Here is a 27,550-nt window from a genome sequence, read left to right on the forward strand (position 1 = left end):
TTGAGTACTTTTAGGGATTATACTCATGTATTTGGAGCACAATGTCCCTTTATTTGAAAAGGAAAGCAGTTATCGTAATCAAGCCATGATGCAAAATGGTGACGTACGGATGGGAAGCCTGATTATAGAGTCTGAAAAAAGTGAGGTAGAAACCTGGAATAACACAGAGAAGCCAGAGGTATACTGGGAAGACCAGAGAGCAAATAAATGAGAAGAAATGAACATGGATAAAAGATGCCCTCTGTCCCTTGGTAACAAATGTTTGGATTGAGTTAGTCTGCAAAACATTTTGTGTTTGTTTTATACAGAGCTATGCACATTAATTTTTTTTTATTGTACTCCCTTTTCAAATTCATTACTAAGAGGTGTGAGAAAAGTCCCCAGTGGTTTATGGGGTGAGGTAGGAGGTGTTATTGAGGAAAAGCTTTAGGGTTGGGGAGGGCATGGGTGTAGCAGTGGGGAGGAAAAGCTCAGTTCCCCCGTGGGCTGAGCTCTGTTTTATACTGTACACTAGCAACTGTATAGCGAGAGTGTATTCCTAGAGAATGTGCTTGGTTCCTTCTCTTTGAAGTAAATCTTACAGTTTCTTGGTAATAAAACAAACAGTGTGTTCCTAGCACATTGTCAGATAGCCAAAGAACAAAGTGCTACAAATAAAAAACATAAGTATATGCTTGAAACACACTCCTTCAGTACTGAGGGAAGGGAAATGCCAAGTATCTCCAAGAAGCTTTTCTTCTCATATTCTGTGGCATCTTTTTCCTTGACTTTGTATTTAGTAACAAGTTCCTGCTGAACAAATCAGCCCATTCTAGAGCAGGAACTCTATACACACACTGCAATGAAGAGCAATTATGCCGCAGAATGAGCAAAGTTGTACAAAATGGCTCAATATATTTATTCCAAGGCATGGTGGGAAGACATGTAATGCAGCAACTTTGCTGAAGCTGCTCAAGTCTGGAGCTGGTCAGTGATTGTCTATGAGATAGCTTGAGAGCTCCGTGTATGTCTCCTTCAGATCCACTGTAAAGGAAAGATGGGATATAACTGTATAAATGTAATGCATAAAATGTAGATGTGATCTTTCACATTTTTGTAAAATCTGGAATGTACTGCAGACTCTCCTGTTCTCTTACACCCATATTCCTCTCTACCTTTCTTGGTTTTCTGACATGTGAATTGGATAAACTATAGTTAGTGCTACTGGGATTGTCTCCAAACAATAGATTACAAACCTGTTTCAACAAACCTATTTGGAGGCAGTCTAGTTAGCTCGATCAGTTTGCCTGATTTGGATGTCATGGCAAATTATGGTCAAACCATGAAAAGAACAGGAGAATCAGCAGGAAAAAGCAGAGGAGAGGAATGAGACATGATATTTTGTGATGTGCTCCCAATCATTGTTCAGATGATTATCAGTGTGACATCTTAAAAGAGACAATACTATTAGCATACGTAAGCTAGCCGTCCCATAAAACCATTTTATACAGACAAACCATGATATAAACCAAGCCCACGTCACATCTGAATATTGTTTTCTATGCTCATTTCTCTCTCCCCCCCCCCGCCCAAACATTTATGGCTCTTTGCTTCTCATGTTCACAGCTTACCAGATGAATCCTTGATTTGGTCCAGTTTCTCATTACGGTAATTCATAATATTTCTAGACCATCTTTCAACAAAAGTACTCTCAAAGCAGTTAACACAGAACAACTAGATACTGGGCTAAGCACACAGCATTAATAAAGCATGGTTGCTAATCATGGGCTGGCTTTCCATAGTACTCTTAAGATGGGAAGTGGACCTGAATGTCCCATTGCAATTTGCCATGGTCCTACAGCTCATTCATATCTTTCTCAGCATACTGAGAGCCAAAGTGTAAAAACAGACGAGAGAAGAGAAGCAGCAACAAGGACCAAATCAGGGAGGCAATAAGTTTCTCCAAGACCATGTTTCTTAAGATACTGGAGTCTAATCCTGGGAAAGATCTAGCAATCCCACAGGAGAGATCACTTTCATATTGTTTAATGACAGTGATGGTAACCTCTGACCTTGATGAAAGACAGTGCTTCTGACCTTCCGTTTGTTAAATAATACCAGCCACTTACTTTCTGATTTTTATCAGTGTTTGGTAATTGGGGGTCAGGACAAAGCCAGCAGAGAACACTTACCACCAAGCTTTATTGAACGTAGAAGAATTTGTATTAAGCAACAGATTTTGTTGTTTTTTGAAAAAAGAAAGCTCAGCCACGATGGGTGGGAAGTGGAGACTGAGTAGCTTGTAAAATCAGTTATGGAATAATGAGCTTTCAACTCTGACATCTGCTTTGAATCCGGTTTGTGCTCAACAGTGGAAAATTCATTAACACCTGAGATTGATTAGTTGACCTTGCTCATATAATCTGGGGTCCTAGGCCAGTTCAAACTGGATAGGTGTTCATGCAATAAAATTTACAGTCACCATTTATTCTAACTGGCACCCTCAGAGGCTGACACACCAAAGGTTCTGTGGCAAGACAGAGGGCGTAGGAAAGCAACACATGGCTGAGTTTTACAAAGCCATTTCCTGGGGTGAGTCTCTTGGATAAACTTCAACATGAACCCTGCACTGCTCATGCCTCTCTCAGTAGCTTCATTTCACTGGCCCTCGAGATCCCTTCCAGCTCTGTGCCTCTATGTCTTCTCTGTGTGCTTCTGTAGAATTCAGCTACATGGAAATAAAGGTCTGCCAGCCTTTTCAATGAAATCAGAAAAGTAAAGCTAATAAATAAAAATACAAATAAATAATCTTTTTTAAAATAAGGTAAGTCTGGTCCCACTGCATTGGCTTTCAACCAGTTTCTGGGCCCAATTCAAGGTACTGGATTTGACCGATAAAACATTAAAACAGCCCAGGACCACAACCCCTCAAGAATAACCTCTCCCCATATGAACCAACTCGGACCCTCTGCTCATCCATGTGAAGCCCTTCTTCCTGTGCCCTCACCACAAGAGCTTTGGAGGATGGCAACATTAGAATGGGTCTTTTTTGCAGTAGCTCCCTACTTGTAGAATGCTCTCCCTAGGGAGACTTGCCTGGTGTCATCATTATATATCTTTAGGCACTAGGCAAAAGCTTTCCTCTATAACCAGGTCTTTGGTCTTTAACTATCTGTGGTCTTTTAGAAGTGGGTGAGTTGTCCCGGACCGCTTTTAAAATGCTGGCCATCGGGAGCAAAGACTTTCGCCCACCGCCGGCCTTCAGAAGAGGTCGCTGCCGCCCGCCAGCATTTTAAGATCGCCCCAGGACAGTGGAGAAGTCTCCGCTGTCCCGGGGGCTTTTAAAATGCTGGGGGTCGGCAGCGAAGGCTTCGCTGCCGCCCGCCAGCATTTTAAGATCGCCCCAGGACAGCGGAGAAGTCTCCGCTGTCCCAGGGGCTTTTAAAATGCTGGCGGGCGGCAGCAAAGCCCTCCTGTCCCCGGAGCTTGTGGGGCGGGAGGTGGGGAGAAGGGCTTTTCTTCCCACCGCCAGCCTTCAGAACAGCCTTCTGAAGGCTGGCGGTGGGAAGAAAAGCCCTTGTCCCCCCCCCCCCCCAGCCTTCAGAAGAGGTTGGGGGACAGACTGTCCCCGGACCTGGTCTGAAGGCGGTTTCCATAGGAACGCATTGATTGATTTTCAATGCATTCCTATGGGAAACCGTGCTTCGCAAGACGAAAAACTCGCAAGAAGAAAAAACTTGCGGAACGAATTAATTTCGTCTTGCGAGGCACCACTGTATTTTGCACAGCCATACAAAACAGAGTTCAGTCATATCATCATTTTTTCAAACACAGTATTTTGGTTTGTTTGCATGGAATAAGTGAATTGTCGTTTTTCCAAAAAGGGGGAGGGGAATCAAATGCTGAACCATTAATACCCCTCCATGGAAAACTTCATACATTTCCTATGTTCCTCAAAGTGAAGAACATTTGCTTATTCACCACTGCAACCCTTGCCAGACTCCCATGTCCAAATATTCCCTGTTCCAAAGCATCCTATTTGTTCCATGTGTTCAGCAGGGCTTCCTCTGGAGCAAATGTGCTTCTTCACCCGTTATTATTCTGGGTGCCCTAGATATTGTCGTTGCTTTTTAACCAGGCAGCAATTGCTCAAGCAAAGCTTTCTGGCAACCCGGCGTCGCCGCGGCGAGATCGGAAAAGCTGCGCCTGTTGAACTTTTGTCCGCCGCGCTACTGTTAAAGGGGAGGACGCCAAGTCGAAGGGGGGCGCGCGTAGCAACAGCTTCAGCTTTCACTGCAGGCCCCGTTTCTAGGGCATTGGGCTCGTTGGCTATGAAAGGTTTTTGGCCGGCTGCGAGGGGGGCGGGGCGAGGCAAGTTGAGAAGCTGCCTTCGAACGCCGAGAGGGGGCCGAGGCCGACCTCTGACCTCACGTCCAACGCGGCGCCTTGGAGACGGTTGCCCGGCAACGGGACGCAAGCGTCGGGGCCTGCGCTCTCTGGTCCCCACCCCAGCCAAGCCCGGCGGCCATGGATGCTGAGACGCTGCCCTACGCGCTGGACCTGGTGGCGAGCAGCGGCGTGTGCCTGAGCCCGGAGAAGCGCGCGGCCCTGCGGAACTCGCTGCTGCTGGTGCGCCGGGACTACCGCTTCGAGCAAGTCCGCCTGTGGGGCCGCATCCAGGGCACCCGAGGAGCCTACTACATCGCCGAGGGCGTGGGGCCCGACAGGGCGGGGGCCAGAAGCCGCCTCTACAGGTGGGCAGCTGGGCTCGCAGAAGATGGACTGCGGTGAAATAGGGCAGGTGAAATAGCGGGGAGGGAAGGGGGGGAGACATGGCTCCAGCAGGTTGCCCGTCCTTGTCTCCCCTTTACTCCTGTGCCTTTAATAGCTGCTTCCCAGGTAGAGGTTTGCACAGGTGCGCTGAAGGATTGCGAGATGCCCCCAAAGTGTCAGCTGTCAGACTTTTCAGCAGGTCAAGCTTTTCCCAGCAGCGCAGCACCACGCTAGAAACCCTAATCTCACAGTTATTGATTCAAGCCCCACATTGGGTGAAAGATTCCCCACATTTCAAGAGTTCGACTAGATGATCCTCGTGGTCCAACTCTACAATTCTGTGATTCTAATGGTGAGCCTTAGTTAATCACAGCTACTTTTTAAAATCCAGTCAAAACATTAAGTTCAAGTCAATGGAACAGAATTCAGGTCATGAGGGGACAGTAATGTCTACAAGCAACATCCTCCTGATGCCTTGTAAAAAAATGTGTGTGACAGAGGGAGTGAGGTTGATTTTAAATGGCAACATAGGCAGAGAGGGCAAGTTAAACTCTAAATTACAGTTAACACTTGTGGAACACTTCTGAGTGTTCAGAGCACTTTGCAGGCATTATCTATTATCTCCATATTGCAGACAGGGCAACTGAGGCTGAAAGAGTGACTTGCCGAAGGCCATCTAATGAGTTAATGGCATAGGCAAGAGGTGACCCATGAACTTCACAGCGCAGTCCCTTAACAATACATTCCTATTTAGAAACTAGTCTCATTGAGTTCAGTGTGTCATACTTCCAGGTACATTTGTACTGGATTGTAGTCTTAGTCACTATTTAAAACCATTTTCTTACTGGCAGTGGCCACTTTGGGGCATGGAGCTACAACACGAGGAAGCTGTTGTTATTGGTTTTTTTTAAACAAAGTTGTTTTGCAAGGCAAGGGGCATATTCGGCAAGAGATTCATCTTTTGTCTTTTGCATGTCCCTGCTTTATATAGCACCCTAGCTTGGTAGGAATTCTGACCTGATCCTTTATGAGTTTGCTACTATCTGTTTAGTTTCGCCCTCAGATTTAGAAGCCATTCTGCCTTTCCTCCTACCTATCTCAAGTGGCTTCCCCACTCCTCCTTTACACATTGTGGTGCCATGAAGGGACAGTTGGTTTTTATCTCTGCTTGCCACCTATTCTCTTGCTTGTTTCTGTGAGATCTTTCAGTAGACCTCCAAATGTCTGAAAACATGAGTTTTTTTGCCAGTAAAAATATGCTTTACCCTTTTATTATGTATGTGTGAATGACAGCTTGAATTGTGTGGAATGGAGCCTTCTGCCACCTCCTAATGAGGAATTTACTGCACTGACTTCAGTGCTAAAGGGACGTTTCCAAGGGGACCCATCCTATGAATATGAACACTATGAGAAGAAAGAAGAAGGTGAGAGACCATATGAAGAGGAAGCAACAGTGAGTACATTGCAGCACCCCTGGGATCCCATCACCTAATGCTCACAATATATTTTTTCACAATTTGCACTTCTGCTTTTTGGAAGTAAAATTTTTTCCTAGTTTTCTAGGAATGCAGAACAATATGATATAATAATGACATAAGACTACTAACATTTTTGTGTTGCTTCATTTTTGTTTTGCTAGTGTAGGAATTTAATATTTGGAATTTTTTTTAATTAGGTACCAGAGATTTTAACTGGAATTTCTTATAAACCTTTCTTATCCATTTAACATATCTGGTCCTTGGAGCTCACTGGGCTTGGTGCAGGCAAAATACTAAGTTAAAAGGCTTAACAGAAGCTTTTTATAAACACATACACAAACACACCTGCACTCAGCTTCATATAGATATCACACAGGCATATAAAGAAAAGATACAAAAGAGCTAATTCCTATGTTCCAAGGTTGGAATGGAAAGGTAGAAGAAGTTAGAGGTACCAGTGGTGACCTGCTATCCTTTATCCACCCCAGCAATCCAGCTACATATTCACTAGAATTTGTCAAGAGATTCATGCCAAGCTGCTTCTCCCTCTATCCCTTTTTATACAGTTCTTGTAAAACATTGAGGTTCCATAAAAAGTAATGTACCCCACTCCACTACCCTGCTAGTAATCTAGCCTTCCCTTTCCCTCCACATTTGACTTTGGCCTACACCCCAGATGTATCCCATATGTATGAGCTGAATATTCCAGCAAGTCTCTATATACTTATTTCCCACTTCTCTCTCTGTGTGTCTCATGTGGAACACATACATACATGTGCTGAGTACCTTCTCAGTTGAACCCTAATCTCACTTTCCTGTACTCCTTACAGCTGGTTCCTCTTTTCCTAATCTTGCTGTAACCTAACAACCTAACCTAACACTGTGGTTCCTGTTTTGACGCAGCTGACTTATTGTGTGTGTGTTAAAACAGCATCTGTCTGAAGCCCCAATGCCATGTAATGAAAATAAATGTATTGGCGTACGTTTCCCCTATGATAGATGAAGGGAATATATATTTTAAGTTTGTAGGTGCATGATTCTGTTCCAGTTTTCATTCTAGTATGTAAAACTAAGGTGGCTTTTCTTAATGTTTGCTTTTTTCTAAAGAACTTGATCAAGGAAGAAGTACGTCTTGTATCTGCAATAGATCAGATAGATAAAGCAGTGGGTATTGTTCCACGGGGTGCCTATATAAAGTCACCACTGGGACCTGTGCATGAAAACAGAAACTTTGAAGGTAAGTCATAACTGTGTCTTTGAACACAAAAGTAGCCACAAACAGTTATTTCTTCCATATTTGACTTGGTGGCAAGGGTCTCTGCTGCTACAGTGAGCTGATGGGAAATAAGGGGATGCACACATCCGCATAAATTAAAACAATAGAAATACTTAACCAATCACTTCGGTTCTGCCCTCCCTAACTGAGTCCTGCCTCTGCCCCCAAATCCTGGCTACGCCCATGGATGCACAACCAGAACTATTATTTGTTCCTTCTTGGGGCAACAACAGCACTAAAGTAGGAAAAAACATATTTCAGTTCATTTTTTGCATTCATGCTCTTTAGTCTTGCTAGTCATGCGAGGAAATGTTACTATGCATGACAGTGTAAAGCATCCTGTCCCTCATATGGAGGACCTTAATCATAGTAGATGTATGACAAGCCTTGTACATTTGACAACATAGGCCTATCTGGAATGACTTTGATTTTGGAGCTACCTATCTCATGATCCTGTAGTGCTTTTGGTTATGGTGCTGGTTTGAAGAATGCTTCCTTTGATTTCTGGGCTCAGTTTAGATTGCAGCAGCTACCAATATATTTCCCTTGGTTCAAAGTGGGCTGCATAAAAGTAACTGATTTTCCATGGTACTGCAAGACTACCTATTTCTAGAGGTCTCTGTCTACTTCTGTGGGTTCATTTAGTGTCATCAGCACATAGATGCTTCATAAGTCTATTAGATAGTGAGCTTGTAGTAAATTGAAAGATGGCAAAGTTCTCATTAACCCAACAGGTCTGTCTTTGGTGGAGGCTAAAAAATTAAGCTCATATTTCCATTTCACTGAGCCTGTAAATTTGAAGAACAAAACTCTCCTGGAGAAAGCTGACCTGGACCCTGCCATTGACTTCCTGGATTCACTTGAACATGATATTCCTAAAGGTAGGGAAGATGTGACATTCCAAATGCAAAATGAAAATAGTGTTGTGAAGCTTTCATATCCACTTAAGAAGTGCTATTTGCTTTTTCACTGTGTAATAATAACAATAAGCATTTATATGGAGCGTCTTAGTGCTTAGAGAACACTTGTTTCAACCCACTGCAGGTTTGTAGGTCTACAATTCCCATACTGTAGACTGTGGGAAGGACTCTGAGCATGATGGCAGTTTACCTAAGGCCATGTAGCTTTTTCATGACTAAGCTGAGCTCACAGTTTCCACTCTTGTTGGTGTGTGTGCATAAAAAAAGATGTATGGCCTTCCTTTCAATACAATAATTTTCAAAGTGGAGAACAATCTAAATACAGCAATAAAGCACACACACACAAAAGCATGAACCCCATAAGCAGAGCAGCTAAACCCAAATAAAATCAGATTAGGCACACCAAATAGCAAAGGCTGCCCCAAAACTAACATGCTACATTATTTCTCATAACAAAAACATGATACATATAATTTGTGCATGGTCTGGTTCTTCAGATATACCAACCTTTCCAGTGGCAGGATAAAACACATAAAAACAAATGGAGCTGTTGCATCCTTTCACTGGGTAGCTTTCTCTGTGTCTTGTGTCAGCACCCTGTTCTGCTTGAACTTTCTGTGTTTTCTCTTCATTAAAAGGGGCTTGCAGCAGCCAGTGTCCTGGTGGGCGAGATAAGGCTACTTAGAGATAGGAACATTTTTATGTGGTTTCAAGTATTTTGCAAGACCATTTCCACCCAATATTGCCTCTTATCTAAATGGGGTCTTGTTAACTCTAACCTTGTATCCTGGGCAGTCTAAGTTCAAACTTTTCTTTGATAAATCTCTTACCTTGGCAGGAGAAAATGTAACAGTTTAGGAAATGGAGGAATACACTCATTATTAAATGTGAATATCTTAGCCCCTAAGCACAATGAAAACAATTAATGTAGCTCTTATTGTTTTCTAATTTATGCTGTTTTACAGCTCCCTCCTTAAAATACTTTTTGCTTCCATATAAACATAACAGAACTACCAGAGCTGAATAGAGATTGCTCTTTTGTACAAATATGACCCTTTATTATCTGCAAATTGAACATGTCAGCCCTTCTGAAGTTTCCTAACCCCTCATCAACACAAACGTTATTACCTCTCCCACTTTCACACATTTCTTTTGCATCCTATATGCTGTTCTTGAGTTCTCATCCTCTTAATCTCTTCTCCAGAGCCCATTCCACTCTGCTTAGTATGTTGAATTAAAGTATTCCATGTTGTGTATCCAATGCTTCTCCTTTACCTCTAGCTACTCATTAAATACTTCCAACAGAGTTTGTGTAGAAAAGGGTATTTTAGAGTCTGTGGTGCTCAGGCTAGGATTTGGTTTGTAGTTTAGGACCTTTTTTATCATGAATTTTTATATCTTTCACATAAAAATCTTTGCTGATTTTGTTACTGTAGTTAGGGCTAACTGTGTTTGTGCGCATCCATTATTTCAAAGAAGAAGTCAAAAGGGAACAACAAAAATTACATGAGTTCGTTTTTGTATTTAATGCCCCCCCACCTTTATGGCCAGTATTAGTGAACTTCTCACAGCCAATTTGCTTTTCAAAGTCATTAATCTGCTACCTTTACTTCATGAGCAGAGTAGCATGTGGCATGGCTCCTTCCTATCAGTAGGGTGGCCATTTGTCCTACTTTACAGAGCGTGGTCCTCTGTTTGTAGGGCTGTAAAGTACAAGTCCTGAATAAAGATAAAGAGCTTTAAGAGGAGACAGCAGGGTCTTTGAAGTTGCTCATCTGCATTCAGTAGACTGAGCATGCAGACAGGTTACCTGGTCACAGTCTTGCTCTCTGGTGAGAGGTCTTGTATTTCTGTTTCTAAATCTGCATTATACTTCCAAATTGCTATATGCAAATCTATGGTTTCACCTTTATTTTGGCAATGCATAAGTGGTTATTGTACTTCTCAAACTCTGTGGTTCCATGACATGGGGAACCAACATGGAAGCTGCAAAGTAAGGGCTTCTACACTCAATATTTTATATAAATAGCAATGTTTGAGAATGGTGAATGAGCTTTCCATTCCAGTGCCAGAAAGTAGCAATAGCACTTGAAGCAACTTGGCTTGTCGGTAAATGCTATAAATTTGATATGGCTTCCAAGGGGTTCATATCGAAAAATGTTTGGGAATTGCTGAATTTGATGAAGAATTGTACAGAATTTGAGAATGGGAAGCTGGAGCGAGAGAGGGAGATTATTTGTGCTGTGAGAGAGAGCCAGTGTGGTGTAGTGGTTAAGAGCGGTAGTCTCATAATCTGGGGAACCGGGTTTGCGTCTTTGCTCCTCCACATGCAGCTGCTGGGTGACCTTGGGCCAGTCACACTTCTTTGAAGTCTCTCAGCCCCACTCACCCCACAGAGTGTTTGTTGTGGGCGAGGAAGGGAAAGGAGAATGTTAGCCGCTTTGAGACTCCTTAAAGGGAGTGAAAGGCGGGATATCAAATCCAAACTCTTCTTCTTCTTCTTCTTCTGATCTGCATGACTGCATTCAGAACAGCAGTTATTCATCCTGCTAAATACAGAGTTTTATAAATTTGTAACACAAGGTGGCATCCAAATACAGAAATGTCTGAATAAATTCCACATAAATGCATGAAAATATCCCCCCCAATATCACAATTCTGCTCATGCTCACTCTACAGAAGTGACAGGAAAGTATAGGTATGACATTAGATTAGAAGCAGCTGCAAAAGAGAGGACTTTGAAGCAAGTGACAATGGGATAGGCACTCATATGTCTGTGAAAATGTGTAAGGCATGCCTCACAATACAGTGGTACCTCTGGATGCGAATGGGATCCGTTCCGGAGCCCCGTTCGCATCCAGAAGCAAACGCATCCAGAGGCGTCTGCGGGTCGCAATTCGCTGCTTCCTCGCATGCGTGTGATGTCGTTTTGACCGTCTGCGCATGCGCGAGCGACGAAACCCGGAAGTGACACGCTCCGTTATTTCCGGGTCACTGCAGCGCGCAACCGGAAAATACTTATCCTGAAGCTACTTCAACCCGAGGTATGACTGTAGAGCTATGAACTCTGAAATATTAGAAGATGTTTTAACAAACAGGCTTGCTATAAATCTTATTATTTTTCAGATACAGCAGATCACTTTATTTGAGCCTAAGCAGTTGCTCTAGTTTTGTGTGGTATACCATATTTTTCGCTCCATAAGATGCACTTTTTTCTTCCTAAAAAGTAAGGGGAAATGTCTGTGTGTCTTATGGAGTGAATGTGTGGTCCCTGGAGCCGAATCGCCCGAGTGTGGCGCGCACCATTGCCCTGCCCTCCCGGTTGCCAAGCAGCCTCCCCTTTCCCCTCAAGTCCCGGGAAAGTTTGGGAGTGGCGTGCAGGCTGTGCACCGTTGCCTTGCACCCCCGGGCCGCTCTCTTTGTCTGATTCTAGAACAGAGATCTGATTTTAATCTTGAGCTCTCAATCTTTCCTTTATAGAAATTATGTTGAGTTGTGTGATTCTTGAATTGGCCCCTAATTGGCCCTCACACATTTATGGATATGTAAGATGAACAGAACAGAAATATAGCACATATTATGACTATAATATACCACATGTACGAAATGTATATCATGAGCCAGAGCCCCAACTTATTCCAACTCTCTCCCCAAAACAACTGATGATGGTGCTCATTGTGTCTGATTACCAGGAGTTACTATTAGATCTTATTATACTTCCTTCACTGCTTGTGAGAACTATCTGTATCAGAATTATCCAACACTGGTTTCCTTTGTAGGGTTGAACTTTATCGGTACAGCATTTAATGGGGCTTTAGTATTGGGCGATGGGGCCTCTTTGTGCAAGTGCTTGGAGAAAATCCTCCAGGTTTTATGTTAGTGCTTTAATAGATGCAAAAGCCCCAGGTGCTGGGAGGATTGAAGCTAAGAGACATGAACCTGTTTTATATCCAGGCATTAGCACAACTAATTTATTCCCTTTCACAGTCCCCCCGCTCCCCCTGAAGTGATTAATCCCCTATCAAGCTCTGTCTCCAGCTATTCAAGAAGCCTGAGTCTGTAGGGTTTTTGGTGTTTTTTTTTAACAGCCCCTCGCCAGCAAGCAGACTGTAAGGCAGCCTGTTATCGGTGTGTGGTGGAGGTGGTTTGAAGACAAATGGCTGCCTATCTCCCAAGTGGCCTTGCAAAACCCAACAAAGTGTTATGCTGTGCTGGCCACCTACTTTCCCCCAGCCTCCTCTCCCTGCTAACGTTTCACAGATGTGACCTGAGCCCTCCTCTTTCATAGCTTAACACTAAGCAGCACCTCCACAGCCTTGTGAAAACTCTGAGCCCGAGAGCACTTTACCTCGCAGCCTGCCAAGAGCCACATGGGGACAAGACCTTTCAAGCTGCTTTTCTGAAATCCAAAATAAGAAGTTTATAATGGATGAGGGGGAAGTAATGGTGTCAGAGAGAAAATGATGTTACCAAGAAGGCACGGGGGGGGGGGGAGGGAGTCTGGTGGTGCTTCTCTAGTCTGTTCTTCAGTGGGGAAGCGCAGCTTTGAGAACTTGCGGGTTCAAAAGATAACAGCAGTGCATCATTTGGAGCTTATGCAACATGGTAGAACAGGCATAGGCAACATTCGGCCCCCCAGATGTTTTGGCCTACAACTCCCATGATCCCTAGCTAACAGGACCAGTGCTCAGGGGTGATGGGAACTGTAGTCCAAAACATCTGGAGGACCAAAGGTTGCCTATGCCTGTGGTAGAACAATCCAGGAAGCAGCCATGCAGTGAATTGAGTTGCTGAAGTATATGCTTAACCTTCTGGAGGATAAATGACTCCCCAGACTGTGTGGATAAGTTGATCTGGTCAAATGGCCAAGTTAGCAGGTAATTTGCTTGTGCGTTAATACTATTTTAGCATTGGGCTGCTGTACCAGTCACCTTCCAGCAGGAGACACTGTGGGGTCAGCCTCAGTAGGAAGAACAGAAACCCTAATCAAGTAATATGAGAAAAGTTTGGACTCTTTAGTGAAGTGAAGACAGAGAAACCAGACTGTGTGTGGTATATGCTGACCTCTTGAACTGTGGATATGGAGAGGAGACTATCAGCCCTGCTAGAGTTCGCACAACTTTCAGGAGGCTATATTGCTTTCCCTTAGTACCAGCATCTTATGTGTGTTCAGCTCAGGGTCTCCCGTGATTTTCCCTATCAAAGGCCACACACTAGGCCTGTTCATGCCAAGAATGTGTGTCTGTATTGACACTTTTGGAGTCTGATGTTGCTACTCCTACACTGATCATAGGGTGTTCCCTCAAGGTGTGACCTTTTCTTTGGAACTGATCCTTATGAGACAATTGTAACATGAACAAGAGCCAGTTAGAATTGCTGCTTTTGACTTTCTGACCACCCACAATTTGCCCAAATTATTGGAACTATGCCTTTATCTCTTGAGCTTTGCTTCTGTATGTAATAAACTGTCATACTGGGTTTTTGGGTTCAAATTGTCAAGTACTTCAGGGGTCTGGTTTATCAAGAAATCTTGGCTACTCTTCGTGAAGGAGACTGTTCATTGTTTCTGAGGTGGTTTTACCGTCCCCAGAGCAAACAAGGACAGGGGAGCCGAGAGTCTGTCGTGTCATTCCAGGGCATGCAATTATAGGCTTTTAATTTTACTTTTTTTACTATGTGACTTAGTTCCTGCTTCATATCTTTTTTTCCAGTTTTGTTATAGGGCTCTTGATTCTGCGTTAATAGCTGCCTTGAGACAGAACCAGGTTATATTTATTACATAAATCAGATATGGTCTAAATCTGGTTCTAGGGACTGATGAGCCTTAATGAAAGTAAAACCCTACCGCAAGAGGCCATTTTTAGGAAACCAGAAGAAAATTTAGCATAGTCAGGCTTCATAAAGCTCTATCTGCATCTATCTGGTGGAGGTTGCTTTGGGAAAGGAGACATATCCCAGCTTCCCTTTGTAAATGAGGGGAGGAAAGGTAAACGTATAGGTCTTCTTTATGAATGAACTGTATGCAAAAACAACTTCAAAGCATGTCAGTGAAATTTTCATGCAAGCTGAGAAATAAGGATACAAAGCCCCCCCCCCCCCCCGGTGTTTTCATAGCTAATCCTTTTTAAAGTTGACATTAGGGATTCACTGTTTCATAGCTCCCAGCTAGCTACCTGTGTGCTCCATTTAGTAGTGGATGGTCTGAATATTTCTGAATACCCACTGATTGACTTTTAGAAAGTACCGGTAGTTTCTCCTTGGCTGTTCTTATTATTTGTGATGAAGAACTCTTATAGTTGAGCCAGATGTTGAGATCTCAGTGATGGTCATCCTCAGAACTGCCAGTGCTCTTCTTGCATGCTGAAGAACTTTTTTTTAATTACCTGATGCAGAGTCTGCCAGTCTGACCCTGCACAATTTGTGCAAATGTTGGAAGAATTTTTCACTGTCACTGTCAGAGCATGATGCCTATCTCAGAATTAAATTGTTATCCTACCATGTGTCCCAATGCATGCCATGGTCAATACAGGATATAGTGGTTTTGAATCCAAATACAGATGTTATCAAGTTGCATTATTGGAAACTGCAGCAACAAAAATAAGTGCAGACAATAAACTGCCAGTGGATTGTAAAGGAGATTCACTAATTTGGGCAACTAAGTAAGAGAAGCCTTTGGAAGCTGTCATGAGGGTTTTTTTATTTGTTATTTTTGTCCTGCTTTGTATGCTATTTATGAATTGGTAGCTTAATTTGCACATTGTATGTCTGTTTCAGACATGTCCCTCTTATTTGTACTGTATGCAATGACCTATGGCAGCACGCAAACATTTATAGTACCGACAGAACATGTGTGCCTTAGTCTTTGAGGTCAGCATGAAAATTTCAGTTTATATCTAGCATATTTGCAAGTTGTTTTGGCATTGTATTCAGCAACGTATTATTCTATTGCAATAGTACCTGACAGAGATCACTGTTACTAGATTGGAAAGCTGAGATGAGAGATAAGAGATGAGTACATGGAGAACAGTAATGCAAAAGAGAGCTTCAGTGTGACTCATTGGGTAATTTTTAGATATAGACGTGGAAGACCTTGTTTCAAATCAAAGTTCAGCCATGGACTCATTGGGTGGCCTTGCGTTCAGTTTCTATCCACAAAGTAGGAAAAATAATAATCTACTTAACAGGATGAAAGTAAATGCTTTGAAGTCAGTCGTTCTATAAATCTGAAATAAATAATAAAAATTAATCAAGTACTCTGGCATGATGTAAAAGAAATAAAGAAGCAGCCATCTTATGAGCACAGGTCTATGCTTTCTGGACGGGGCTGCCATACCACCACCCTGCCCCTCCTTTTTTATTTCTGATGGTGAGAAAGGAGAGGTTGGGGTCAAGTTTATGTACATGATACAAACCGGATAAGCTGTAATGAAATTCCCATCAAAAGCCTACCCACGTTGACCTAGGGCATCTCTTTCCCCTTGTTGTGGGAAAAGCTTCTCAATCCACATCCTTCTCCCTGCTGTGTGTGTTGAATTATTAGTTGGAGGACTAATTGCCCTTGTTCAGGTTTGCCTCCTGCCCCAGCTTTTTTGGAGTGTGGCCAATTAAGGCGCTTCTGCCCCAGCACTCTTGTCACATTTCATCTCATTTCAGTTTCGATCCCTGTAGTTCTGGAACTAATCTTTATATGTTTCCCATACATGTGCACTTCCTCCTACCAGAATTGCTGGTTTTTGTTTTTTAAAAAATATTCCTTTCTTAATAAATACTGAATTTGTACAATTCTATCCATACTCATCTCAACAAAATCTATCATATGTCTGATTCAGATGTAACGGGAAACCATGGTTTCTTATAACTCCCATGAGCTGCAGCAAGCCTTGAGCTGTGTGCTCCCTTCTCCTCTTGCATGCCAGAAGGGGACACAAATTGCAACTTCTAATTTTAAACTAACCAGTTTTCTGCAGTGTCCACAGTTGGGGTAACTGATTTGCCTAAACCGGGGTGGGAATCCATTTTCAGCCTGAGGGCCACGTGTGAATGGCTTGTATAGGTACCCCTCCCTCCTTCATCCAGGAAGCAAGATGTATCACCACAGTTCAAGAACAGGCACAAGCACTTGCAGAGGGATGGGGCTTGGAGTAGGCAAGCAACTGCTGGAGGGCTGAAGAAAGAGGACTGGAAGGCTGCATTCAGCCCATGGGTGTGAGGAACATAAGACGCCAGGGGGAGCAAAGAGGGGATCATTCCATCTGGCAAGTCAAAATGCTTGCCTAATGTTTAATGTTGGCAAGAACATGTTGGGGGAAATGGGAGTAGTTAAAAATCAAAGTGCAACTGTATATATGGATGCGAGAGAAGTGACGTAGTTAATTCTGTTGCAGTTGTCTTAGCAGGAGAACAAGGAGCAGAAAAGGATGTATGCGAACACAGCCATAGCCATACGATGCTTTGTGAATAGTATCACCTAGATATAATAGAGGTGTCACTGTTTTTGTTTCCCTAATGCGGCCTTTTGGAACAGGCAGCTTTTACCAGCATTGAAAACTGCTTCTTCCCATCCCCACCCCTGTTCTTTGAAATACATCCAAAACAGGAGTGTTATGGAAGAGTAGATTTGAAGTGGATCAGCTCTGTTGTTTTAAGGGCCTCTCATTTTACAGTTAGTAGATCAAGCGTCTCCACTGCCTGCATATCATAGAGGGCCCAGGTCAGAGCCCAGACAGACATGGGGGATGAGAGTGGATACAGTGGCAGGCTGGAGAGAAAGCAGAAGCCGAGGGGAGGGAGGTTGACGTTTAAAACACAGGCACTAGGGTCCTGGCAGTTGACAGAGGGCCATCAAGGAGTCAGTGGCTGGTTGAGCAGACAAGCTTTCGGAGCAGTGTCTTGTTTGGGAAATGGTTAAGCTCCTCCTCAGCATTCCCACCCGTATTTGGCAGGGTGAAGGTTGCAGCCTGCTCCAGAGGGGGAATGGGAAGCTCCAGATCTTCATCCAAAGGATATTTTTCCCAGGCTCTTTCCTCCCACACAGACCTGACAGGCAATTTTTTTCAGTCCAGACAGTATTTGGCTTAAGCTAGTTCTGGCGGGTGCAGCTTAAAAAGCAAATTATGGGGTTTATAGTTATTTGAAAAAATAACACAGTAACTGTGCAAAGCTTTTCTCATGAACGTGCCATATGCCGGATCTCTGATCCTTCGTGAATGTCATCTTCACTGCTGCTGAAATACTGTTGGAGCCACACCTCCTTGTTCACTGCCTCAGCTGGTGTCTTGCGCTTGCTGCTATGTGCTGAGCTCTGCCCACCAAAGTTTCTGACTGGGATATTGACAACAGAGGCAAGAAAAGTATCTCCTTCAACCATTTATAACATTTATGTGCTTATTTAAAATAAAAGTTGTGCGGCTACAGGAAATAAAGGAAGCATTAATTTTGGTCATAATCCAGCTAAATTGTGATTAAGTTGCAACTCACTTGTTCCTTTGGTTTCATTGGAAATGCAGTACAATCTTACAAATGTTTATTTGGAAGTAAGCCCCACTGTGTTCAGTGAGGCTTCCTCCTGATTAAGCCCAATCCTAAACATACTAGGGAGTAAACCTCACTGAATGCAGTGGAGCTTAATCCTGCAAAAACATGCATAGCATTATGCTCTCAGTCATGCTTAATTTTTTTGTTAACTCATTATGAGAACAAGATACATTATGTAGCATTAGTTCACAATTCTGTTACATCCTAGGGTATGAGTTTCTGTTGTACATAATACCATAAAAGCTACTTGAGATTCTACTGTATGTAATGGAACATAATTTTGAATCTGAATTTAATACTTTGTTTTCTTATAGGATAATTTATGTCCTGCACCTTCTACCCTAAAAAAGGCCACCAGATAGATCTCCCAATTATTCTGTTAGAACAGCCATGCTACTAAACCCCTAGTCATTTACTGTACTACGCTGCAGGGTTGTTTTTTACCTGCATGCCTGCTTTTTTTTTTTTACTAAAGTCCTCTTGTGAATAAAAAGCAAGTAAAAAATAATAACTAGCAGGCTAGAGGAAGCATAGTAGCTACTGTTCTTCCTCCTCTACACCCCATCGATCTGTCCATTTTCTCCCCTGCTCCATTACTAGAGATCCTCATAGGAAAGGGCTCCTTTTTCTTTTTCACAGGAAAGGGCAATTGGAGCCAGCTCCAGCTTCTGTCTCCATTTGCTGGAGCGTATCTTGGCCTCAAATAGCAGGCACAGACAGAGCTGGCTCACTGATACTTGTGCAGAAGCTGACCAGGCTGGGGAAGCAGGGACCCTGCTTCATCAGCCTGATCACTTGCCTTGAAAAAATTCCATGCATTTGCCTCTGTGAAATTCCTGGGCGCCAATGGTGATAATAATAATAATAATAATAAATTTTATTTATATCCCGCCCTCCCCAGCCGAAGCCGGGCTCAGGGAGGCTAACAACAATAAAACAATACAAAAGTACAACACAAACAACACTCTAAAATCATTCATTATAAAATTAATGAATGATCAGATGAATGGTTAATACAATTCTGTATTAACAATAATCCTGCCTTGCAAAATTACAAACAGACAAGAACTCAAAAAATCATTGTCTTCCAGGAGTTGAATTGAGGCATTTAGAGTTTTTAGCACCCCAACTTAGTGTTTTGCTATGTAATTTTGTGTAACAAAATAGGTAAGAGGTTCTGTGAATAAATTGCACCTTAATTCACAGCCTGATCTCTTCATGGACGAAATTTTATAGAATTGAGAACGTAGCACAAATGTTCCCAATTTCGCCTCCGTCTCAATTGCGTGAAGCAATGTGTTGATTACAACTAAAATGGTGGCGTGCACAGAGAGTGACTCATTTGGGATAGTCCGAGTCTCAATTCGGCTGCTCAAAACAGGAGAAATGGGACATTGTGGTGGGTCTGAAGTTTGATTGGCAGGTAACAAGGGGAAAAGCAGTGCTCTTTTACGCAGTCCTCTTGTTGGAAAGGCAGCTGCTTTGTGCAACAGCTGCAATTTCTGAATGGCCTTTAATGGCAGTCCCAAAGAGGATGTCCCAAGGAAAGTGTGTCAAGGAAATCAATATAGGAAAATATGGCTTGCTGGCTGGGGTTGTGCTGGAGAAGATGCATCAAATTGGCCTTCAGAAAAGAAAGGAGAGCACCCCTGCCCATTGCTGCTCTTCCAAGTGTCTCTGATATTTATTTATCTTAAAGCTAAGTTGGGATAATGTATGTAGCTAACACACCTCTCAGTCTTCTTGCTTCCTGAACATTTCTTTTGCTATATGAACTACATGTAGCATCAAGCATTTGCCAAAGCTGACAAGCAGCTTTTCTGAATTAGCTCTGTCATCAAGTGAGGATTATCATCTGTGAGTCTTTTTCCTTTCATTGCAGTATTTTGATGGTTTTAGGTTACTGTCTCCCCCAAACATCTTCTAGCCTCATGGAACCAAATCTGCTTTAATGCTCTTGCTTCTCAGGCTGTCATTTCAGGAACTGAAATACTCAGCAAGCCATTGAGCAGCTGATTATAGTAGAGAGTTCATTTTCACATTGTCTCTTAACCTTCTCAGCAGCACCAAAGCATAATTAATATTGAAGCTAATCCCTTTACTGCCCCAGTGCACACTTCCTCCAAAGGTGGAGGCAAATTAAGACTCCTAAGGAAAATTAACTCTTCTATAAACTACTTCCGAGCTGGAAGCTCTGTTAAGTTTCTCTGTCATTCACTTTCCTCTTGCTTTCTTTTCCTTAGCTTGTCCATTGGCCAAATTTCCTTCCTGATACAGGCAATCGGAAAATGTGTCCCAAAGTTGCATTTTAGCCTCAGGATAATAGTCTCTCAAGTCCCAAATTAAAACATAGTAGGTGCATTGATTTCAGTTGGTCTATGCAGTTTATGACTAATGTTGGCTATTGACAATTAGGGTAGCTAGCCCACATGTAGTCTTGCTTCAGGTGGAGAACACACACACACACACACACACACACACACACACACACTGGATGAAGAGCTGCATGCTTAGTCACTGCCCCTAAAATGCCTCATGCAGTAGCTGGGGCTCACACTTATCAATGGAGCTGAGGGAAAATGAACAGCTATTGGCTCCCATTTCCTAAACAATTTGGTATTATCAATCTGTCTGGAGCTGCACATAGTTTTGAGTATCAGCAACTTTGCATGTAGAAACTTTCATTTATTAATTTATTTATTAATTTTTACTATGTTTTTATACATGCTTGGAAGCTGCCCAGAGTATTATTATTAAGCCAATGTGCACCTCATGCTGCTGGTGGTTGGCCCTGAAGGCTTTTGCCCCTAGAAATCAAATAGGCTGTAAGGTGCAATGCTTGTCCTTTTGGAGCTTCTATTTGGAAGAAATCTGATTACTGTACACCTTCCTGATATTATGGGAAGGGCCTTAGCTCAATGGTAACCTGTTCTGCATGCAAACGGTCCTGCCTTCAATCAGACATCCCTAGGTAAGGCTGGGAAAGACTCTAGGTTGTATCCAACTAAGTCTTACTAAGAGAGAATCACGGCAAATCTTAGAATGAAAAGGCAGAGCACAGAATCCTAGAATTGCAAAATAAGTCATCTAGAGAGGTTACATACCCATGCTGATATAATAGAGAAGCTGAATGTCGCTCATTAGCCGACCTTGCTTATGTCTTCAGCCTCAGGACTTAATGAGAAAAAGGTTATCGTATGATAACTGGATCTTACTAGCATTATTTGCTTGTTATTTTGTGGACCTGGGACCTCATGCTGGAGTTAACACGCTTCACATACAAAGGTAGCAGCTACATGAGGGGGTAAGACACAGTTACATTGGTCTGTTTACTTGTGTGATTAACTGAGCCAAGAATACAGTAGTCTGTACTACAGCTAAGTCAAGCTTGTTCTAGTGCCAGTGTTCACTAAACACATATGATCCTAGTTTGGCTTATCACAGAAAAGCTGTCTTTGTCAATTAGGATGAAATCCAGCATCCTATTCTTATGCAGGGTCCTGGAGCATCCAATTTGAGAGGGGAGGCAGAGTGGTAGTACTACGAAGTTTGCTCTGGCCTGGACTCACATTCTACCATGTCCCCAATACTAAACAACATGGCTACATCTACTTTGGCAACGCAGAGAAGAACCTGGACCTGCCCTTCATGCTATGAATAATAGCACGAGGCTGAAAATGGAAGAGATGCCTTGTACTAATTTTGTATTTGAAACTGGGTATGTATTTTTGCTTTAATAAATTAGCATGAAATCAGTCTAATGTGTTTGTGAGACCATATTTTAAAATATTAAGTAGATCAGCTGTGTGCCATCTAGCCTGTAAGCCAGCTGTATGTTATCTACTCCTTCCCTCTAAATTATGTCAGTCTCCTTAGAGTGCAGCAAGACCAGTACCAGAAGCATTATTGTTGGTTCACTTTTGTTTTACTTTGTATTTATGTACTTAAACATTGATTTGGCAGGGTTTGTTTGTTTTGGTAATACTGATTTATTCTGCATTTGTTGAATTGTTGATTTTTGTCATTTGAATTTACTAACATGTTCTGTAATTTGTATGTTTGTATTTTCAATGTTTTGATTTTTTTTAATGTTTGGTGTGAGCTGCACAGTTCATTGTGGAAAAGCAGCATATAAGTAAACTAAATCATCAGTAAACACCTCTTGATAAATTACCATATGCACTTGCCATATGTACTCATTCCCTGCAGGGCTCATATTCTGTCTCCATTACTTTACAAAGGAACTAGAAATAAGAGACCTCCTAGGATTAGGAAATCAGGAATCCTAATTGTTGGTTTGCTATCCAGGCACATGAGCTATGTAAACACAGAAAATGAAATTGTTTTGTGGTATAAAGTGTTACAGATGGTTATGCATAGTCTACAAGTCTAGTAGGACACACGAGTGATTTCTGGTTTGACTATTTGCTCTGGACTCCAACATTTCCTTTAATTATGCACACTTTCTAAACACACATCACTTTTCCAATTGCACCAACAAAATCAGGCTGTAGTACAATCATGCTTCGTGTACAGTACTTCAGAACTTGATACCTTATGGACATTATTTTTGCTTTAATTATACATTATATTGGGCTGACTGCACATATTCACAGATTACATAAGTTGCATGTATTTCTGAGATGTAATTGTGTGTGAAAATGAAGTTTAGAATGCACAGGTCCTCTCTAGAAGGTTTCATTTGCAGCATAAAAAAGCCATTATAAAAATACCATTCTCTCCAGAGAGAATGGAATGTTGCTGTGTCTGATGACTTTGGTTAATAGGTTCAGGTAGGGAGGGATTACTGTGAGCTGGTAGATCTAAAAGACTGCTGGCCAGTGCCTCAAAATAGTGGCTGCAATAAAACAAGCATTAGAGCTGAGCAGCAGAAAGAATTAAGCATATTTTTTTTGACCCAGAGCATTTCCCCAGCATAGAAACTGAGGTAGCCTGTAGAGGAAGTGACAACTACAGTTGTGTGATACTAGTTGCCTCACTTCTATCCAGGCTTTCCCCCATATTCACAATTTAAGGCTCCCTTGTGCATGTTTCCCAGCAACCTGGCTATAGCAATACTCCCCCAGTCTACCCCATCACCTTGAAATATTCAAAATTTTACAGGACAAAAAGTATGCAAATCATAGGCTACAGATGAAAGGTGGCATACAAATAAATAATAATAATAATCACAACTGAGCAAAGTTGTTTGATTTTGTCTATACTGGTTGCAGGCTGTAATGTTCTCAGAATCTCCTTTTGGTTTCACAAATATTAATCTCATTTTTGTCCTCAAAATCGTAAGTTTTTCTGTCAAGGCTAAAGTGGACCTATATAACTGATCAGAAGATCGAAGCTGAATGTGTATTTATTGCATCTGTGGGGAACTACTTTGCGGTAAATATTCTTCCTAAGTTTACACATGCACTCCTGTAGGATTTTGTGGGGGGGGATGGGGACAGGACAATGGGATTTTTATTCTGCTTTAATTGTCTTCCTCCCATCAGCATCATGAGCAGTAATAGACACCATCTATTGATGTCAATTAAGGACATCACTACGGAAGGGGGGAAATCCACTTGAGCAGTGAGTTACAAATTCTTTCTCTATTGTACACGTGCAAGAGGTAGAAGCTACCCAAAGAACTGAAACAGTACACAGCACTAGGAGTTGACTCAAGAGTTTAATTGGGATTTAAATAAAAGAAGATAAAGTTTTGTTATCCTGAAGCAACATCTATTGCATTATCTTTCAGTTAAATGACAATTCTTCTTAGCCATTAAATTCCCTCTTTTCTGAAAATTCCTGTATGCTTCCAGAGGAAAAATGTTCATTTGGCTCTTTCCAGAGCACCAGACATAAAAATACCTGTAATGGATTGACAAATACTGAGCCACAACTATTGTAATTTGCTGTCAACACCAGCTCTATACCATCCTAGTGGTTAAAACGAGGAGGTTTTGACCCATAAGTAACATTATCACGGAGTATAGGGTGCGATATAGGCATGGGAACCTTGCACCACTTGTGTCCCTTGTTCCAAATGGGCCGCACGGATTTGATAGAGTATCGGGTAAGGTACCTGTGAAGAGAAGCAGAAAAGAGGTCATGAGTGACTCACAACTGAGAAAAGGTCTGACATCCAGGGGTTCTCACTTTCATTTGTACAAGAGTGAATGCTGGGGCACTATGAAGCATAGTGCAATAATCTTGGTGTCTTATTCTAATGGGTTTTTGACAAAAAGAAACTGAACATCTTGGAGCAAGTGGGCTCTTAGTTGTGACAGCGGGTGCAACTCACTGAAGCTGCACATACCCAGAGCTGCTTGACTCAGCAGCAAGGACCAGTGTAGCCTATGACAGGATAAATGCAGCTCCTGTTCCCCTTCCCTACTAGCTGTTGTTATACAAGACCGGCTTGGGGCATGTACAGTGTTTCTGAATCATGATCACTCACCCTCTTCTCCATTTCAATATTTAAAATAGATCAGACACAGATACAGACTTAAGCCTCTGGCAGGCTCCAATTCTGACTGGCTATAGCTGGATGTCAGGTTTTTTGACTGCATCAAAGGCCAGTTTCAAATGTATTCCTCCCGTTTCATCTTTTTGGGAAGACCCCAAGCTCTACAGAGTCATAAGCTGCAGGCACAAGACAACTACATAATAGGCCAGATTCATTAGAGAGTCTCCAAAGGAATTAAGTCTATTTTCCTAAGAAACTAGGTTAAGTTTTCTTTCTGCTTGGGAATAAGAATTTGGCAGGAGAATGTATTTTCACACATGCCTATAGAGACTATAGTGAGGCTCTTGTAGGATTCCGTTTGATTTGCTAGTGTTGGAAACAGAATCTGCAAAACAAAGAGGTGCAGCTCGAAAACTGATGTTATGTGAGTCTGGTTGGCAGTGTCTGTCAACACCCTGGAAGCAGCATTCTGCACCAATTTCAGCCTCCATTTTCAAGGGCAGCCCCACATAAAGTATATTGCAATAGCCAAACCTGGAGGTTAACAAAGGGTGGATTATTGCAGCCATGCTTTCTCTGCTCAGGAATGGACACAGTTGGCAAGTCAGCCATATAGCTGAATGCAGGCACTCCTAGTCATTGTAGCCACCTGGCCTCCAAGTATAAAGGTAGATCAAGGAGTACCCCACTTACTCTTTCAAGGGGAGTGTAACCCTATCCAGAACAGATTGTCTTTCCAACTTCTGGACCCCAGAACAGAAGTCCCCCACTGCTATTGGAAATTGTCCTGGAACATTACCACTGTAATACTGAGCCTCTAATGCCCAACCCTCAGAGCTGTTTCAAGAGGTCAATTGTATCAAAGGCAGCTGAGAAATCAAAGAGAATCAACAGGGTTGCACTCTACTTGTCTCTTCCCCAACAAAGGTGAACAGTTAGGGCTACCAAGAAAGTCTTGGCACTAATTCCAGCCGTGAATCCAATCCAGACTGAAATGGATCTAGAAAATGTGTCCTCCAAGCATGTGTGAAGCTGAGCCACCACCACCGTCTCCAGAACCCTGCCACAAAAGGGGATGTTAGCAACTGGGTGAGTTGTCCAACACTTCAGGGTGCAGAAAGGGCCTCTTAAGCAGGGAGCAACCCCTGCCCAACTATTTAAAACAGCCTGACACATCAACTCAGGAGGCATTTACCACTCCCAGCACCCACCCTCTAGCTAGCTTTTATTAGTCTTGATTGGCAAGCCAAATACATTCAAGCAGCTTTCCCACGTTCTCAGGCTGCAAATACATGGTGGTTGAGATCATTTTTACCATAAGCAACTAGTATTTTGGTTTTCAATCTACATTAACACAATTGTCATTTATTTATTTGCAAAACATTCTATACCACCAACCTTTTAAAAAGGTGGTAAACAACATGAAAGCCAACAATAAAATTGCATTGATAAAATACAGAATACTTCCTTAATCAATAGATCAGCCAAACGCATCAAAACAGCAGGGAAAGCCATTCTGTAAATGGTTTAGGGGTGCTGGTCTATCAGCATGGTGGTGGAGAACTACTGTTCTTCAGTGCAAGCAGTTGGGATTGGGGGAGGAGAGGAAGCAGGCTAGGTTCTTATGTAGTCTTGCAAGAGCACTAAAGCACTAAAAACATGACCACTAGACCTTGGCTCAGTCCAAAACTGGACCAGATCTGCTTCTTCTCTGAAAAAAATGCAACACTGCTGAGCACACAACTCTCTGGTGAGCAGTAACATGGTCTTATGACCCCAGTATGCCCCCTCCATCCCTGTGGTTTGGTCATCCTGTCTTCGTTGCACCATGCAAATTTAGATGTTAAGTGCTCTGGGCAGATCCTAGTGTAATTTATTTGATCAGTGAAGTGCCGAGCAAGCATTGGGGGCCTGTAAAATGGTAATGAAATCTCAACACCACCAAGTAGTTATGGAACATACAAAAACCTCTCACATTAATCCAGCATTTTTCACAACAAAGGATCCCAAAGAGCTTTTCAAACCAAGTGAAAAAACAGACTGCATTCAACACTGTCAAGCTTCAGAAACAAAACAGCTTCCAAAATGAAGCTCAGCAATAACCCTCTATCCTCAGCACACGGCAGTAGCTAGTATTACAGGTCCATTAGTGCAGAAGCCACTTCAGGTACAAGTCAAAAAGATCAGCAGCAAGGAATTAGCAGAAGTATTTTATGCTTTATGCAAAAGGAGCACCAATTAAATTTTTTTTTTAATCAGCCCAACGCATTAACTCAAACCAGCCTTTGTGTTTAATTCTGGCAGAAAAGGAGAAAGCTGGGTCTGTGGGGTCAATCTAGGAAGGACAACTGAAATTTAGAAACTCTAGTTCATTCTGGAAATGCTCTACTGGTATTTCATTGAAAGTGGGTAAATTTGTTTTACCTGAAGGCCAAACATCAATTTATTTCCCCAAAGGCACTCAAGGTGGCATACACAGTTCTCTCTCCCATTTTATTGCTGCAACAACGCCATAGGTAGATTATGCTGAGAGTGAGTGACTGGCCCAAGGTCACCCAGTGAGCTTCATGGCTGAGTGGGGATTTGAATCCTGATTGATAAACCCAATACACTAATCACTACACAACACTGGCTCTCCACTGGATTATAAATAAAATCCAGTGGAGACACTGCCTGTTCACTTTAACGGTTGAGGAGGATACCAATGTAACCTGCCAAACAACTTTTATAGGCATTTAATGGAGGAAAGGAGGCTCCTTTGATAATAAATGATCTCACTGGAAGAGGAAATCTGGAGGTACACAAGCAATGAGAGGTAGTTATGTTGAAGTCAATGGCTTAAGACATCCCTCCATTTTCAATTAGAGCCTTGGGAGGCACACACTCCAATTCTGGGAAGGAAAAGGGATTTAGCAAAGGCCAAATTTTAAAGCTTTTATTGTTTTTCTTAAGCAGGTTAATCCAACTCTCTGGTCCAGGCCTGTGGCTTCTTTTGTGAACAGCAAGCCGACTGGGGGCTTTTCACTGTTAGCTGAAACAGACTTTTGGACATATGCCCTTCATGGAACACACTTTACTTTTACTACTTCAAACATGCTTTGTCCAAAACTAAAAAATGCCCCTG

The 27,550-nt window shown here is 42.4% G+C and overlaps 2 protein-coding genes across 8 annotated transcripts in view; one reads left to right on the plus strand and one right to left on the minus strand.

The window, feature by feature from the left end:
* The first annotated feature begins 4,420 nt into the window (after nt 1-4,420).
* RSPH9 (radial spoke head component 9) overlaps nt 4,421-27,550 on the plus strand; it is a 49,094-nt gene continuing 25,964 nt past the window's right edge. Inside the window, exons 1-6 of one of the 5 annotated variants that reach the window (XR_008329652.1) lie at nt 4,423-4,733; nt 6,046-6,205; nt 7,338-7,467; nt 8,241-8,387; nt 20,204-20,312; nt 21,427-21,560. Coding sequence is in view for 3 of the 5 variants with exons in the window: in XM_053382866.1 (XP_053238841.1) it covers nt 4,507-4,733; nt 6,046-6,205; nt 7,338-7,467; nt 8,241-8,387; nt 21,457-21,617 (825 nt within the window). In the remaining 2 variants the exon portion in view is untranslated. Of the gene's footprint in view, nt 4,734-6,045; nt 6,206-7,337; nt 7,468-8,240; nt 8,388-20,203; nt 20,313-21,426; nt 23,148-27,550 lie in introns of those variants that run through there. The other 4 variants (XR_008329653.1, XM_053382868.1, XM_053382866.1 and 1 more) reach the window with 4 other exon arrangements.
* MRPS18A (mitochondrial ribosomal protein S18A) overlaps nt 23,625-27,550 on the minus strand; it is a 30,923-nt gene continuing 26,997 nt past the window's right edge. For all 3 annotated transcript variants that reach the window (XM_053382871.1, XM_053382870.1, XM_053382872.1), the window contains one exon: nt 23,625-24,042. In XM_053382871.1, the coding sequence (XP_053238846.1) occupies nt 23,888-24,042 (155 nt within the window). In that variant the 3' untranslated portion in view covers nt 23,625-23,887. The remainder of the gene's footprint in view (nt 24,043-27,550) is intronic.

The sequence above is a fragment of the Podarcis raffonei genome, chromosome 3 (genome assembly GCF_027172205.1).
Source record: "Podarcis raffonei isolate rPodRaf1 chromosome 3, rPodRaf1.pri, whole genome shotgun sequence".
Lineage (NCBI taxonomy): Eukaryota > Metazoa > Chordata > Lepidosauria > Squamata > Lacertidae > Podarcis > Podarcis raffonei.